Raw genomic sequence first — 15697 nt, forward strand, 5'->3', positions numbered from 1 at the left:
AGCCTAGGACCTTGTGTAGCTTCCGACTTCCCAACTCTTCAGAGTTCTCTCTGAGCATGTGCCATCCTGCCCTGGGGCCTGTTGAATTGGATTCCTAGCTGGATACTTTGGTTAGATCATATGCAAAGGTTGCTGGTTCGATCCTCAGTCAAGGAACATCCAGGCACAGACTGATGGTTCTGTCTCTGCCTTCCTCTCAAAAATCAATAAGTAAAAATAAAAAACGAGTAAGTTCTAATAAGTAAGATGGAGGATCTGTGCATAGAAGGTTAGAGATCTGAGAGGGATGTGTTTGCGGGGGAGAGGTCAGGACAGGTCAACTGGGAAGCCATATAGGTCTGTCATCAGGGAAAGGAACAAGAGGAAGACATCAAAACCATGTCCTGGAAAACCTTTGTCTTTATAACGACATCTTCCAGTTTATGGGAAACGAGCCCTTTGGCAGGCAGGCTGTCTCAAGAATGAGTGGGGAGGTGAGGGAGGTTAGCTGGGCCTAGCTATAGACCAGGCAGCTGCCTCATCCTGCCTTTTTAACTCCCTCACTTGAACCTGCCCCACTCCCAGCCCCAGCCAGAGGAACTGACTCAGTTTCTCTTGCTAGGGTAGGTATGGGGATGGGGGGTGGGGGTGGGGGTGGGGGTGGGGGATAACATCCTTAGGGAAGGGAGTGGTGGCCACAGATGTCTTGGGGTTCCATTTGAAAAGCCAGACTCAAAAGGCCAGATCTGGTGCCCCTCCCCATTGCCTCACAATTCCACCAGCCTGTTTCACTTGTGAGATGCTGGCTCCCTCTGCTGGTAGCTCAGGGAGAGATAGATGCCTTCAATTAGGGAAGGCTGATTGTTAGGCGGGTTATTTCCTGAGTGCATGCAGTGTTTGACACTGTGCCCAGCACTGAGGACAAAGATGATGACTGTCCCTGGCAGTGGTGACCCAATATCATCTGAGAGCTATCACTATATCATAAGGGTACACAGAAACTCCCGTCCCTGCAAGCAAAGGACAACCCCCCCCCCCCTCTCTCTCTCTCTCACACACACACACACACACACACACACCCTCAGCTGGAGCCTGCAAGAGAGAGGCCTGTGGCCAGGGCAATGGAAAACAAGAATCCCAAGTAAGAATCCAGGAGCTTCCATTTACCAGTTCTGTTCTGGGAAAGAGAGAGACTTTCAGAGTCAGAGGTTTCCCTGAGCTATTTCTTTTCTTTTTTTAAAATTTTATTTATTCATTTATCTTAGAGAGGTGGGGGGAGGAGCAGGAAGCATCAACTCCCATATGTGCCTTGACCAGGCAAGCCCAGGGTTTTGAACTGGGGACCTCAGCGTTCCAGGTCGACGCTTTATCCACTGCGCCACCACCGGTCAGGGGCCTGTGGAGTGCCAGCACTTCTGGGTGAGAGTGTGTGAAGGAACAGGCCAATTCAGGCTAATCTGTCAGGGGCCTTCAGGGACTTTCAGGTGCAGTCAGAGCAGAGAGAATTCAGATTGCTTTAGGTGCCAGGCTCAACTTGTGTGTGGGGGTCCCTTGAGGGGCTTATAAGGTTCTCTGGCCCCAAACCTCCCTGGGTCAACTGGTTTCCTTGCCTGGGCAGCTAGCAGTGAACAGATCATAGGCCCTAATGCTCATAAAGTAAGTGTCTTCTAGACCAGACCACATGCTGGTGATGGGAGCCCTCCACCTAAGACCATGGGTGATGGGGCAGTGGTCCTCCGGGGTAAGGCAAGGCAGGTAGGAACCTGCTGGTATGGCCAGGCCCTTTCCATGCTAGAGGCTGAGAGGCCCCTGTTCAGTCTGAGACAGGACGCTGGCCCTGAGAGCTCCCTGAATGCCTGGGGTCTGCCTATTATCCTCATCCCAACCAGCCCATAGCCAAGGTCCCTCTCACTTGGAAAATTGGTTCTCTTTACGCCATCCTTGCCTTGTGGGGCTGGCCTTCTTTACTGTTCCACTGTGGAGAGCATACTGAATTCCCCAACAGTCCCTCGCTGCCCAGTGCCAGCCCGCAAGCAGCCCCCAGAGCCTCAAGCATTGCCAAATGCTGTTTATTGGTTTGTTACACTGAAGAGTACAGTTTTTGAGCCAGAATACATATACACTCTGCTCCTCACAAAACCACCGAGTCACTAAGGCAGGCACACAACAGCCACCGTGCTTGGTGGAGGCCAAGGACTCACAGACAAGGGTGGGCTATGGGGTGGGCTGGCCCCCAAACAGGCTGTGTAGTGCCCAGGACAGGGGTGGGCTGGGGGGGGGGGGCGCTGTGCTGGATGCAGAAGGGCTGCTGGGCCATTTTCATGTTTCTCAAATGCAGGAAGTCTCCAGACCTTAGTGATTGCTGGGCAGGCCCCAGCCTGTGGCAGAGTGGCCTCCTGGCCCTGGGGCAAGGCCTGGCTTGCATGTGTTGGCAAAAGGGGGTAGGAATGACAGAACAAGCAGCATGACCCCCTCCCCATGAGAAGGCTCTTCCAAGGGGGTTTCTGGGTCTCAGGCCTCTTGACAGCATAGGGAAGGCAGAACTAGCCTTGCTTCTCACCAGTGACAAACAACGGAGACCCAAGCACCCACCTCCCTCCACTCTCAGGGACTCAGTAGATGCTTGAGATAGATGATGTACTCCCCCAAGTTTTGGGGCCACCTCTGAGAGGAGGCTGTGACAGTATCACTACCCTAAAGAATCACCCTAGGATTCCTCTTGATAGGAAGTGCTCCAACCGCATTCTAGATTCTCTGGCTGGCAAATGTCATTTACACACAGTTGTTAAGGATGCATGTAATGCATAAAGCAAAAACAAGGTGGCAAGAGTGAGACTACAGATACACGTGGGTGCATTGTACCGGGGTGGGGGCATGGGGTCACCTCAGGTGGCCAAAGGCAGTGGCAGTGCTGCTGAGGTGGGCTGCTCCCACCCAGGGCCCAGCTTCCAACTGCCTCCAGTCTCAGAGAGCCCGGAAGGCAGCCCAGGAGTGTCAGCCAAACCTGCAGACATTCTGGCTGCCCTGATGGGTTGGTGCACGCACACACACACACACACACACTCTCTCTCTCTCTCTCTCTCTCTCTCTCACACACACACACACACACACACACACTCTGGACCTGCAAAGGGACTCTCAGATACAGCCAAGTCACCTTGCACCACATGATCCTCACCAGGAAGGGCCCAGGCAACTATAGCCCTGATAATTCTACAGGAGCCCAGGCTGACCCAGCAGACAGGCTGGGAGGCAATCCAGGCTGAGGCTGCAGGTGGCAGTGGGGCTATTTCCAGGTGTTTGAGAGGGGAGCAGAGTAGGTGTTCCCCAAGTCAGCTGCTCCCTGATGCCGCCCCTTCCCATCTGGCCCTGACCTGAGGGTACCCTGGCCCCTGACTTGCCCTGCAGGACCAGAACTGCCCTGAATCGGATCCCAGGCTCACAAGCACTTTATTAGGAACAGTTGGGCAGACAGGGTTGGCTGGGAGTTGGGGCAGTCTCTGCTGGGCTGCCCCTGCACCACTCCCTGCGGGGGCCCCGGGCCCGGAGCCCAGGCTCCGGCTGGCTGCTGCCTCCGGGTCACAGCCCTCACTTGTTCTCTATAAGCATCTGCACCTTGTGGACGAGGTCCCGGGCAATCCGCAGGATCTCCTGGGCATCGTGATGCTCAGCTCGTTCTGGAGGAAACATGGATAACTGCGGGAATGCCGGAGTGAGGGCAGTAGCCTGGGAGGAGCCTGTGGCTGCCCACCCTGCTTCGTTCCCACCTGCTGGGCTCCTGACAGCTGTTCACGAGGAAGGGACCTGGCATTTCTGAGCCCCTCCAACCCTGCCCAGGCCAGCAGTGGGAGCCCCTATGCCCCTGCTGGGGGGAGCCAGGATGGCTGGACAAGGTCCTACCATTGAAGAACTTGATGATATCGGTGAAGTCCATGTTGTTGTCACGGATAATCTCACGGTAGGCCTCCACCAGGGCCAGGGCAATGAATAGGACAAAGTGCTCTGATGAGATGTGCTGGGCCGCCCAGATCACCTCCCACACAGAAAACACATCCTCATACAGCAGCTCTGGGGACAGTAAGGGGTTAAGGCTGAGCCACATGTGGAGACAGAGCTCCAGGGGCCAAAGTCCTGGTGTTCTCTCCATTACAGCCAGCCCAGTCCAGGAGGGGGGTTCCCTGCCTCAGCCAAGACCGTCCTTCTCCTCAGTACTTCCTGAACACTGGGCTCCTGCAGACTCCACACTGCCCTCTTCAACTAGAGCAGCTTGGTGCTCGGGGGAGATCTGGTTTGAAAACAGTTCCCCAAACCATTACCTGAGGGTGACTTTCCACCTGTCTTCACTTTGGATTCATGTAAGATTTTAAAATCTTGATGCCCAGGCAGCCAGCCATACTACATAGTCTGAAGTTGGGTGGGGCCCAGCGCACTGGTGTTTCTAAAAAAGTTACCCAAGTGGCCCTGACCTCTGGTGGCGCAGTGGATAAAGCGTCGACCTGGAAATGCTGAGGTCGCCGGTTCGAAACCCTGGGCTTGCCTGGTCAAGGCACATATGGGAGTTGATGCTTCCTGCTCCTCCCCCCTTCTCTCTCTCTTCTCTTCCCCCCCCTTTCTAAAACGAATAAATAAAAATTAAAAATTAAAAAACTAAAAAGTTACCCAAGTGGTTCCAAAGTTGTTAGGGTCCAGAACCACTGACTTTGGGGAAAAGGATTTTCCGCTGCTCCTGACCCCAGGCCTACCATCCAATCTTCCCCTTACCTCTTTTAAAATCCAGCAGGAACCATCGGTAGCAGAAGTAGAAGTGGGTGTAGTCTCCATTCTGATGCATCAGTTCAAACAGCTCTGAGTCCAGGATCTTATGTGAGTGGAGAAAGGGAGAAGGACTGAGCCAGTGTCACCTCTCCCTGCCACCCTGCCATCCACCAGGCCCCTTCTGCTGTGGCGCACAGTGGCTGCTCTCGAGCCCTCTCCCAGCTCCTGGACACTGTTCTGAGGCCCCACCCACCCCTCTGGGTTGTATACTCTTTTTGGAGTTCTACCATTTTCTGGGTGTTTGACTTCATCATTAACATTACTATTCACCAGAACTTGCATGAGCACAAGCATTCACATACTAACATTCCTCCTCAATTTATAACATTGAAAACTGTGTTTTTCAGAAACAAATTTACAGATACTGAGAAAAAACTGATGGGAGAAGGTCTGGGGGGATTGGGTGGAAGGTGGAAGGATTAAGATGTACAAACTCGTAGTTACAAAACAGTCACAAGGATATAAAGTACAGCATAGGGAATATAGTCAATAACATTGTAATAACTATGTATGGCACCAGGTGGGTCCTAGACTTATGGAGGGATCACTTTGCCTCATAAGTTAGAAATATGTCTAATCACTGTGCTGTATACCTGAAACTAATATAATACTCACTGTCAAGGGGAATCCCAAGATGGTGGCAGAGTAGGTGGAAGTTACACTCTCACCTCCTACCAGTTCCAAACTGGAACTACAACTAAGTTATAGAACAATTAACCTGAATAACCAACTGAAGAGAACTAGCTGAACTGAAGAGAACCAACTAGCTGAAGAGAAGTCTTACAACCAAATATTCACAGAAGAAGCCACATCGACTGGCAGAAAGGGCTGGGATGCAGAAAGGGCTGAGATGCAGAAAGGGCTGGGATGCAGAAAGGGCTGGGATGCAGAAAGGGCTGGGATGCAGAAAGGGCTGGGATGCAGAAAGGGCTGAGATGCAGAAAGGGCTGGGATGCAGAAAGGGCTGGGATGCAGAAAGGGCTGGGATGCAGTAAGGGCTGGGATGCAGAAAGGGCTGGGATGCAGAAAGGGCTGGGATGCAGAAAGGGCTGGGATGCAGAAAGGGCTGGCCCAGCTCCCATAGTGGCTGAGAATCTAGATTATTTTAGCTGCAAAGGTACCCCCTGCGAAGTGTGGGGTCTCAACCCCATGCTGTGCTCCCCACCCTGGAGTAGCAGAGCCAGAAATAGGAGTCCATATTAACATCTGGCTGTGAATGCCAACTGGAATTGGAAATAAAATTTTTTTGAAATGAAAGAAATTAAGCTTATACATAAAAAAATCTTGGAATGTTCCCTGGCCTCCCTGTGGAAGATGGACAAGCCCAATGGCACCTGGTCACGTGTCCACAGGTGGCTACAGACCTCACCTGGATGAGGGAGCGCATGTTAGCAAAGTGGGTATCCATGGCGCCCCCATTGGGGAAATTCTGGCTCATCCTCTTCATGAGGTGGCTGAAACAGCTGTAGGCTAGCTGATCTGAGGAGAGACAGGAGTGAGGCCACAGGGCAGGACACCTCACTTCACAGGGGGTGTCCTGTGGCTCAGAGGACAGGGCTGGCTAATATTCCCACCCATCTAGACCTAGTAGCCTTCTTTCCTTCTCCAGCTTAGGTCAGCCCAACCCTGAGACCATTCCAGGAACACTCCCCTTTTCCCTGGCCCGGCCCTCACCATTATCAAGGATGACCAGGAGCGGTGCCAGCAGATCACACATGCCCTGTACATAGCCCATGTCCAGGTGTTCCCACACGTAGCTGAAATGCCAGGGACAGAGTCACCGTGGGTGTATGCCATCCTCCCCTCCCCTCAGGAGTCCCCAGGGAGACGGCCCCTAGAGCAGCCAGCTACCCAGAAGTCAGCCTTCCCGTGACCCTAGAGCACTGGGAGTGCAATGGTGAACAACCCACAGCCCCTGTCCCCAAGCCACTCGGGGGTTCAGAGAAAGACAGTGCTGGGGTGGGGGAAGCCATGGAAAGAGGAAACAGATAGGGCTTCCTGAAGTGTGGCCGAGCGGCAGACCTCCAAGAGTGAAGGGGGCTGAGGCACGGCACTGCAAGGAAAAAGTGTTCCAGACAGAGGGAGTCCAGCGTGATTCTGTACCGGGGAGGGGAGCAGGGCACCTGCAGACCTAACCTTTCACAGAGCAGGGTCCCTGCCTCCCACCCTGAGCCCTGCCCTACAGTGGCACCTGCACATGATGTCTCTGAGCCTCTCGAGGTTGCAGGGTGTGAAGTACCAGTAGTTGCGGTCACATCGCAGCACGTCCTTGTCTATGCGGTGCAGATTTAAGGCCACGGTGTCCAGTAGTTCTATCTGAAAGAGGGGAGGGCCCTCAAGGCTGAGCTGGGAGCCAGAGGTGCTGCCCACAGGAATGCAGCAAAGGCAGGCCGGGAGCCGAGGGACACTGAGAACAAAGTCCTCTGGGGATGCTGAGAGATGGGCTCAGGACCCTCCAAGATAGTCAGGGCACCCCCCATCTTCCACCCGCCAGCTTGTCCCCACGCCTCGGGGACCAGCTGAGAACAGTGCCTGGAAACGTCCACGTACAGTGTAGGCAGTGGCGCACACAGCCGCGAGCTCCTCCCCCGCATCCAGCTCTCTGACCCCGAAGGCCTTCTCCTGGCTGGGATCTTGGGGCTCGGAGAAAGCAGGGACTGCAGGAACCAGCCCGTCGGAGCCTTCCTCCCCACTGCAGTCCTCCTCGAAGCCCACGCTCGGCCCCTCATCTATGCTTGACTGGATGCCCGAGGCCACGGAGTAATTGCGAGACGAAGGCAGCCCCGAGTCTGGAGAATCAAACTCCACGGACTGCTGCTGCTCCACCATGGCAGTGCCCTGGGGCCCTGCTCCTGCTTCCTCCTCGGGCTCTGGTCTGGAATGCTTAGTGCCTGGGGGATTTGGGGGCTCCAGGTCATCCACAGAGATAAATACCTGGGGGACAGAACAGATGGTAGGGCTCACACCTGCACTCCAGCACCTTCCACCACCTTCCCTCAGCTCAGTGTCTCCTTCCTGGGGTCAGAATGAGGGAGAGGGGTGCAGAGTTCTCTTCACACCTCCCACTTCCACCCCATGGCCTCCAACATGGCCAACCCTGGGCGCCAAGTCTCCCCTTTGAGCCAGCTGACCAGGTGGAGAGAAATCAGCTTCTAGGCAAACAGGAAGACTTCAGCCCTATCCAGTCCCCTCCTCTGGCTTCTTCCTAGGGCCTGAGGAAAAGCGAAACACTCTAGGCTTCTGGTGGCTGCTGCAGAGAAGGAGGGGGACCGGAGGCCTGGATACTCAATGGACCTCGATGGCCAGTGTGAGCAGTGTCATTCTCAAACACCTGAAGCCATGAGGCTGCCTCAGGTCAGGAGGGCTTCTCTGTGTTGGTGGGGCTGTGGGGCAGCGGCGGGAGAGCGGGCTGGGGGCGTTAGGAAAAACAAGTTCTTTCTTACTGTCTGTACTGACTGTTCAACAGAATAAGGCAGGAAATTTTTCTAGCAAGTACCTGATTAGTTTTATTAGCCACAGACAAGCTGAGGAGAGGTAAGAAGTGAAAGGAAACATAGTTTGCTGATTGGAAACAGGCCATCACCATGGACAAGTCACATGGAAAAGAAGAGAGACATATGCTGATTGGTTTTTACTTTTGTTTTTTTCTATTTGGACTATGTATGTCAGGGGTCCTCAAACTTTTTACACAGGGGGCCAGTTCACTGTCCCTCAGACCGTTGGAGGGCCGGACTATAAAAAAACTATGAACAAATCCCTATGCACACTGCACATATCTTATTTTAAAGTAAAAAAACAAAACGGGAACAAATACAATATTTAAAATAAAGAACAAGTAAATTTAAATCAACAAACTGACCAGTATTTCAATGCGAACTATGGGCCTGCTTTTGGCTAATGAGATGGTCAATGTCCAGTTCCATATTGTCACTGCTAGCCATGACAAGTGATATGAGATGCTTCCGGAGCCGTGACGCGTACATCCCGTGTCACCAGAGGTAGTACTGTACATGAGCGATGCCGTGCTTTGCTCCTCTCACTGACCACCAATGAAAGAAGGGCCCCTTCTGGAAGTGCGGCGGGGGCCGGATAAATGGCCTCAGGGGGCCGCATGCGGCCTGGGCTGTAGTTTGGGGACCCCTGATGTAAGTAAAGGGATGCTAAAAGTTTTCACTTTGTGCAAAAAGCATGAAATGCTGTTGGGTTAGGATCAGGTAAGGTTACGGTGTGGAAGCAATCCAAGGTCTCAGACCAGTGCTAGCGCTGCTCTCTGTGAGCCAAACAGCTGGTGGTGACCGGGCTACTATAGATCCACAGAGGAAAAATATGCTCATAAACAGGGGATTAAGAACAAAGCACACGAAAAGGAGATGAGCCTTGGTAGTTATATTTCTCACTCCAGCGTGAATTTTCTGTTAATACCAGTAAGGATTTAGAAAAAGTGGTAAGACTGTGTATTATCTAAATAAAGTGCCTCTTTTTTTTTAAGTGAGAAGAGGGAAGACAGAGAGACTCCAGCATGTGCCCGACCAGATCCCCCTGGTGGCCCCCATCTAGGGCCGATGCTCTGGCCATCTGGGGCCCATGCTTGCTGCTGAGCTATTTAGCACCTGAGGCAGAAGCTTCATGAAGCCATCCTCAGCACCTGGGGCCAATGCACCAATCGAGCTATGGCTACAAGAGGAGAAGGGAGAGAGAGAAAGAGAAGGGGGAAAGGGAGGCAGGAGAAGCAGTTGATCTTCTCCTGTGTGCTGTGACCAGAAATCAAACCCAGGAGACCCATACGCTGGGCTGACACTCTAACACTAAGCCAACCGACCAGGGCCTAAAGCACCAATTTTAAAGAAAAAACTTAAGTTAATAAAAGAGTGTCCTTCAAACTGAGACTTCTTATCACTCCTGATTGGGCCCAGCAGCCACACTGTGGGACTTGTTCCTCTAACGGCAGGGGTGATGCCACAAGAACCAGGCAGGCTCTGAACCAGCTTTGCATAGTCAGCTGTGTAAGACAATGAAAATGCCACAGAGCTGGGGAGACCTCGCCAGGAGACACCAATAGCACCACTCTAAGTGCTGCCCTGGTCTCTAGCAACAGCTCTCAGTGAAGCCTCTGCAATCAAAGGATAGTAGAGTTGAAACTGGACACCGAGGTCCAGAGATGGGAAGACAAGTCACTCATCTTGTTAGCAGTGGACCTGGGACTAGAACCCAGGGCTGCCTATTCTAAGCCTTGAGGACTCTCTATGGGGAAGGCTTCCCTAATCCCTATAAATCCATTTTTCCCTGCTGGTCCACTAAAACAGGACACAATGCACACTATCTCACACTATTCCTGCAACACCCAGAAAAGTGGGCAGCAGGGGACAGTCATCCTATTTTTCAGTGAGAGACACAGACACATTAAGCCATTCTCCCCGGACTCCACTACCAGTGAGTGCTGGAGGCCGGGCTGGTGCCCGGGACTCCTGCATGTCAAGCACTGGAGGCTCTCACCCCAACCCCTGCCCCCCCCCCCCGCCCCGTCTGGCTCACGTCATTGCTGATGGTGGAATCTCGGTGGATGAGGTGCTGCACGTGGCTGTCGATGCTGCTGCCCGAGGACAACTTGGTGAGTGTGGCTGGGTGAGCCTCCCGCTCCCGCTGCTTCACCACCACTTCGCAGGCTTTCCACTCTGCCAACACCTGCCGGTACTTCGCTGCCACCGCTGCGTCCACCTGTACTCGGACCACACCATGACCTTGGGGGGGGAGGGTGCACCAGGCCCTCCTCTGCAGAGGCTGGGATGGCTTGGGCCTAGCAGTGAGGACAGTGGGTCATTGCTGCTAACATCTTCCTCTGCCATGTTTCTTTCCATCTGGGGAGGAACTAAGCCTTCTGAGACCCCCACCCTTGGGTCTTCTGGTCGCCCTCCCCATCTCCCTATCCCTACGGAATGGGCTCCCCTTACCTGCTCCATCTCCTTCTTGCTCATGCCAAACTTGTAGTGGCCGAGCAGAAAGGGCCAGACGTCCTTGCGGACCTCGTGCTCCACACCTCCGTAGTAAACCTGCCGCAGCAGCTCCAGCTCCTTATAGTTCTGAGGGACCCAAGGGAGGAAAGACTGTGCAGTCCCCACAGTCCCTGTGGCCCTGCTGGGTGAGCCCACCCCGTGGAGAGCTGGGGCTGGGAGCTCTGCTGAAGTTCAGGGAAACCCTGCTTAGAGGCAGTCACATCCTCCCCACCCCAAGTTAGACCTGGATGAGACCTCCTCAACCCCCCTCCTTCCAAGGCAGAAATGGAACCTAGAATGGTGCAGATTTGTCCAAAGTTATGGAAGCAGAACGGACTTCCCCTCCGATGCCTGTCCCATGGACACCCACAGCCTCAGCTGTCTAAGATTCTACCATGGTCCGGGCCACTCCAAGGCCACCAGTCTGGGCCTTTCAACCCCGACAATGACTACATTTCGCCTGAATGCCCAGGTGGCCTGTGAAAGCTGCTCCCAGAGCAGACTTAGGGCTCTCACCGCTGCCCGCCCCAGCCCCTGGTCCCGGTCCCTGGCCCCGGCACCCAGAGTGTGCACCTTTTCATCCTTCTGGTATTTGCTCCACACATCCTTGGTGAGACCCCCTGAGGCCCCTGGGGGCCGGGTGGGCGGGATGATGTTGTGATGCACCAGTGCTGACAGGTGGGTCCGCACTGTGGACAGGTGGCGGCAGTATGCCAGCCCTGGGGGCGGGAGGGAGCCATGAGGCTGTGACCATGGGGCCTCCCCCTGCCCCTGCCTCATGTGACCACACCTCACCCCACACTCACAGCCGTAGAAGGCCCGGGACACGATCTGCCTCTTCATGTTCTCACATAGTAGCCTGAGGGGCAACCTGTGGAATCAGTCTGGCTTAGAGAGCTGTGGCTCTCCTGGTGGGAGGAGGGCGGGGAGAAGGGCATTCGGGTGATGCGCAAGTAGGGTCCATAGCCTGGCAGCAGGTCAGTGGCCTCCACCTACCCAGCGGACCTTGGGCAACAAACTTCACTATATGTTAGTGAATTTTGGTTTCCCCAAGTGAAAAATAAAGAGATCCACCTGAGTCTTCAGAAGTAGCAGGTAAAAAGAAGTAACCAGTCCAGTGAAGCAGCCGGCAAAAGCATCCAGCGCTGGCACATGATCCTTACACAAAGGCCGTTCCCATGCCATTCGGCACATAGCCGATGCCCAGGTATCTGCTGTGTGTCCCCAGACATACGCCCCTCCCCTTCCACACTGGGAAGAGGAGCTCACAAGTACTGGGCACCTACTATGTGCCAGACAAGCTCCAGGTACTCATACGGGTTATATACCTCACTTAGTCCTCATAAGTACCTTAAGAAGCAGGTGGTATGACCCCAATTTCACAGATGAGGAAACTGAGGCTCATAGAAACTCAGTTACTTGCCAAAATCACATGGGTAGCAGAAATGAATATTGAACCCAGGTCTGACCAACTTGGGGCCACCATGTCAGGCAAGTGACACAGCCCCTAAAGACAGACTGGCACATACATGGATGGATACACTCACACAGAGGCGTTCTCCCTGCCCACTCACCGGTCAGGGACACAGCTGCAGTGACTGGGAGTTGCATATGGGGAGCTACTGGTGGAACAGGAGAGGCAGGAGGAGCCCTGGCTATACAGGGGTTCTAGGTGCCAGGATGGCGGGCTGGGCCCAAAGCCCTGCATCTCGATCATGTCACCAGCATCTGAGGACAGGAAGGGGGCCATGGTCAGGACCTGGCAGGCCTTCTCCCCCAGCCACCCTGCAGCATGCCCACCTCTGTGCCCAGAGCTGCAGCATGAAGTCACCCTGGGGAGAGCCACAGGGGTGGTGCCTGCCTGGTCCAGAGCCCAGAGATGGCAATGGCAGAGAGGGAGGGGGCCTAACACTTCCCAGGCTCCACCTAATTTTTCTGCATGTGATAGAATGACTGAGTTGTGGATGATTGTGTCTGTTCACTCCATCTTGCTATCAGTGATGGAAAATACTTGCTTTTCTAGAGGAAAGGAAGTGAGAGAAGAAACAACAAAACCCTGAGCTCCTTAAAATGCCACCAGCTAGCTTGGCTTTTGATGATTCAGCCTGGTCCTTTTGGACAAACTCTGAGAGACACAGGAAGATGTCTAACCCGAAACACTGCAAACTGTGAACCTTCCTATGCCAAGAGTCTCCACTGATCAAAGTCCCGAGTCCCCTGAGGGTTCCAGACCTGGAAGCCAATGGCTGAGGAGGGTCAGGGCTTCCTGCCCAGGCCAGGCACCCCTGCTGCCAGCTCCTGTGGGTCCTTTCTGAGCTCTCCATCCTTGCCTAGCCTGGCTGCCAGGCCACCACAGGGATGAGGATGGTGGCTGGGCACACAGTTCCACCATCCAGAAGAATGTCCCCAGGCGCAGCCTCGGAAGACAGCTCCTCAGACACATCTACACCAAAAGTAGATGGAACCTTCTCAGCCAGCCCAGCTTGTCTGAATCAGAACTCAAGACATCGAGAGCTCCCAGGGCTCAAGTGGGTCAGGGCACACTGCTCATGGGGGACTCTGGCAAGTCCAGGGAGCCACAGAGATGAAGCAAAGTGAGGGCAGGAAGTGGAAGGACAAGGAGATGGTGCTAGGAGGGAGGGAGGGAACAGAGGAGTAAAGAATAAGGAGAGGGAGCCGTGTGTGTGTGTAATGATGACTTCTTCAAGCAGCATTTCTTCCTGCAAACCATGGCCTGGGCCCTGGCCTGCTGAGTCTGGAGCAGACCAAGGCCTGGTTTCTGTGGGCGCCAGACTCCAGCTCTGAGTGTGCCTTGGTGGGAGGCGCTGAGCTGAGCCCCCTCCAGTCCCCTCAGGGGCTGCCCTGTCTTGGCTGGGAATCTCTTCCCAGATCCGAGGTGGGATTTTTGTAGAGATCTGGTCCTTCAGCTCCACCAGGAGGTAAATTAAGGGTATGTACTTGGTGTGGAGGGGCTGCAGCTCTGGGAATGAGGTGTTACAAGCCATGCTGAAGACTGGGAAAAAGGAAGGGGGGACAAATGCAGTGGGCGGGGCAGGAGCCCAGCTAGTGCCCTTAGAGCAGGCAGGAGAGAGGCCAGTTCCGAGAGGTGCTGGGGTGGGAGCAGGCCCAGCCAGGCAGGCAGCAGGCGGCAGGCGGGGGTGAGGGGGGCAGGGGAATAGAGGGCAGAGGGTGGGCACACAGGGAACGAGCTCATGCCCAGAAAGCAGGGCTCAGCCAAGGCAGGTCTCCTGGGTCAATGCTCTTCACCTTAATTCTCCAGGAAGGAGCTGAACCAGCCAGATTGAACACTGCATCCCTGAATTAACCCAGTGCAGACAGCTGGGGCTCTGGAGTGACTGGGCAAGGGGCAGCAGGCAGGACGGGGACTCTGCTGGGTCAGCTTTGACTCTGACTCTCTCCTCTGAGCTTGAGGAAAGTTTGAAGCAAAACAATCAAGGTGGTTGAACCCCACAGCCCCTAAGACTCCGAGTGAAAGGTGCTCGGCCTGGAGCAGAATTAGAGTGAATAGCATCTCTGCTCTGTGGGGAGGCAGCAGGAGCAGGAGAGGGGGGTGGGAAGGAGAGGAGAGTCTGGACACCCGCCACTCGATTCACATGCACAAGTCAAGCATGTTGCAGGCCTGGAAAGCAATGGCTAGCAGGACAGACTCAACAGTGTTGTCATTATGGACTGGAGGGGAGGCAGGGGCTCTCACACCACCTCCCCAGCCACCCGCTGATGCTACTCTCGTGCCTCCTCCTCTTTCCCAAGCACTGGAGTCCCAGGGGTTGCACACTGGCATACTGGGTAGGTCTGGCCCCCTAGTTCCCCAAGAGAATGCCCAGACAAGCCCTGGGGCCTCTGCACCCTGCAGGCCTGGAGATTTCTCTGACCCTGGAGTCCTCAGCATTAAAACTAGTCAAGGATGGGCTTCCTATCACCAAGTCTTCCAAGGCAGGGGCCTGGCGGGGAGCCCCCAATCTCTAGCCTGACTGCCAGTTCGTGGGGGTAAGAAGGGTCAGCCTGGGCCCTCCTGACAGCCTTCCCACACTGCTTAAAGTCAGGTACCTATAATAAGCATCAGCCCAAGCTCAGGCTTGTAAGGAACCAGATGGCAGGCCGTGTGCAGGCAATCAACATCACAAGCGAAGTCTCCCCACGTTCCTGCCCGGGCTGGCCTGCAGGTCCTACTGCAATGGCTGGGAGGGCAGACACGAAGGCAGGGCCGTGGGAAGTAAGGGGGCAGCTAGCAGGGCTGGGCTGAGGGTGTGCTAGGTGTGTTCTAGGACATGGATGTGGTTGCCCAGGGACAGGGAGACCCCTTATTGGTGGCTGGGCTAAGGAACTGGACTCTTTGAAAGAACTTTGGGGAAGCATAAGGGAAGTGTCACATATTCTTAGACAGCCTCTGTAGGGGCTGGGAAAAGGGAGGAGAAATTAATTCTGTGGTACGGGAATGGGGACATTCCCCTCAACTCCAAGACAGCTGGCCCTTCATAGCCAGAATCCACTGAGCACCCCAGCCTAGCCCTCCAGGTTCCCAGGCTGGTCACATTCCAAGAAGAGAGTGGGGTCCCCTTTCCACCAGCCTAGCTCTGTGCTAAGATGGGTGATGGACAGAGCAGCTGTGGGCACTGGGCTGTGTCATTTACAATTAAGGGACCTCTACAACTATGTACTCTGGAGGGTGGAACACACCTGACTTACATCCCTGGCAGATATTTCTAGATTTCACACTAAAGCACCAGGCAGTGCCTGCTGGGTAAACTGAGCCTTGGATTTCATTCCATGGTGGCCCCAACCCTCAGCTGACCCACTGGTGACTTCTGTCTGCACGAGCTATCCAGGCCCTACCCCTGCCCAGAGGGGCCTGGTGCTTCTGTCCTGTTTCCACTGAGTCAGGAGTCAGAGGC

General features: G+C 54.5%; 1 protein-coding gene across 2 annotated transcripts in view; it reads right to left on the bottom strand.

Moving 5' to 3' along the window:
• Nucleotides 1-2029: 2029 nt before the first annotated feature.
• The window catches only part of SGSM2 (small G protein signaling modulator 2), a 42796-nt gene continuing 29128 nt past the window's right edge, over nt 2030-15697 (bottom strand). For both annotated transcript variants that reach the window (XM_066263042.1, XM_066263041.1), the window contains 12 exons: nt 12359-12512; nt 11591-11655; nt 11358-11503; nt 10743-10871; nt 10327-10509; nt 7345-7728; nt 6986-7110; nt 6469-6551; nt 6164-6273; nt 4741-4837; nt 3880-4047; nt 2030-3656 (listed from right to left, as the gene is read on the bottom strand). In XM_066263042.1, the coding sequence (XP_066119139.1) occupies nt 3568-3656; nt 3880-4047; nt 4741-4837; nt 6164-6273; nt 6469-6551; nt 6986-7110; nt 7345-7728; nt 10327-10509; nt 10743-10871; nt 11358-11503; nt 11591-11655; nt 12359-12512 (1733 nt within the window). In that variant the 3' untranslated portion in view covers nt 2030-3567. The remainder of the gene's footprint in view (nt 3657-3879; nt 4048-4740; nt 4838-6163; nt 6274-6468; nt 6552-6985; nt 7111-7344; nt 7729-10326; nt 10510-10742; nt 10872-11357; nt 11504-11590; nt 11656-12358; nt 12513-15697) is intronic.

Source organism: Saccopteryx bilineata, chromosome 2 (genome assembly GCF_036850765.1).
Source record: "Saccopteryx bilineata isolate mSacBil1 chromosome 2, mSacBil1_pri_phased_curated, whole genome shotgun sequence".
Lineage (NCBI taxonomy): Eukaryota > Metazoa > Chordata > Mammalia > Chiroptera > Emballonuridae > Saccopteryx > Saccopteryx bilineata.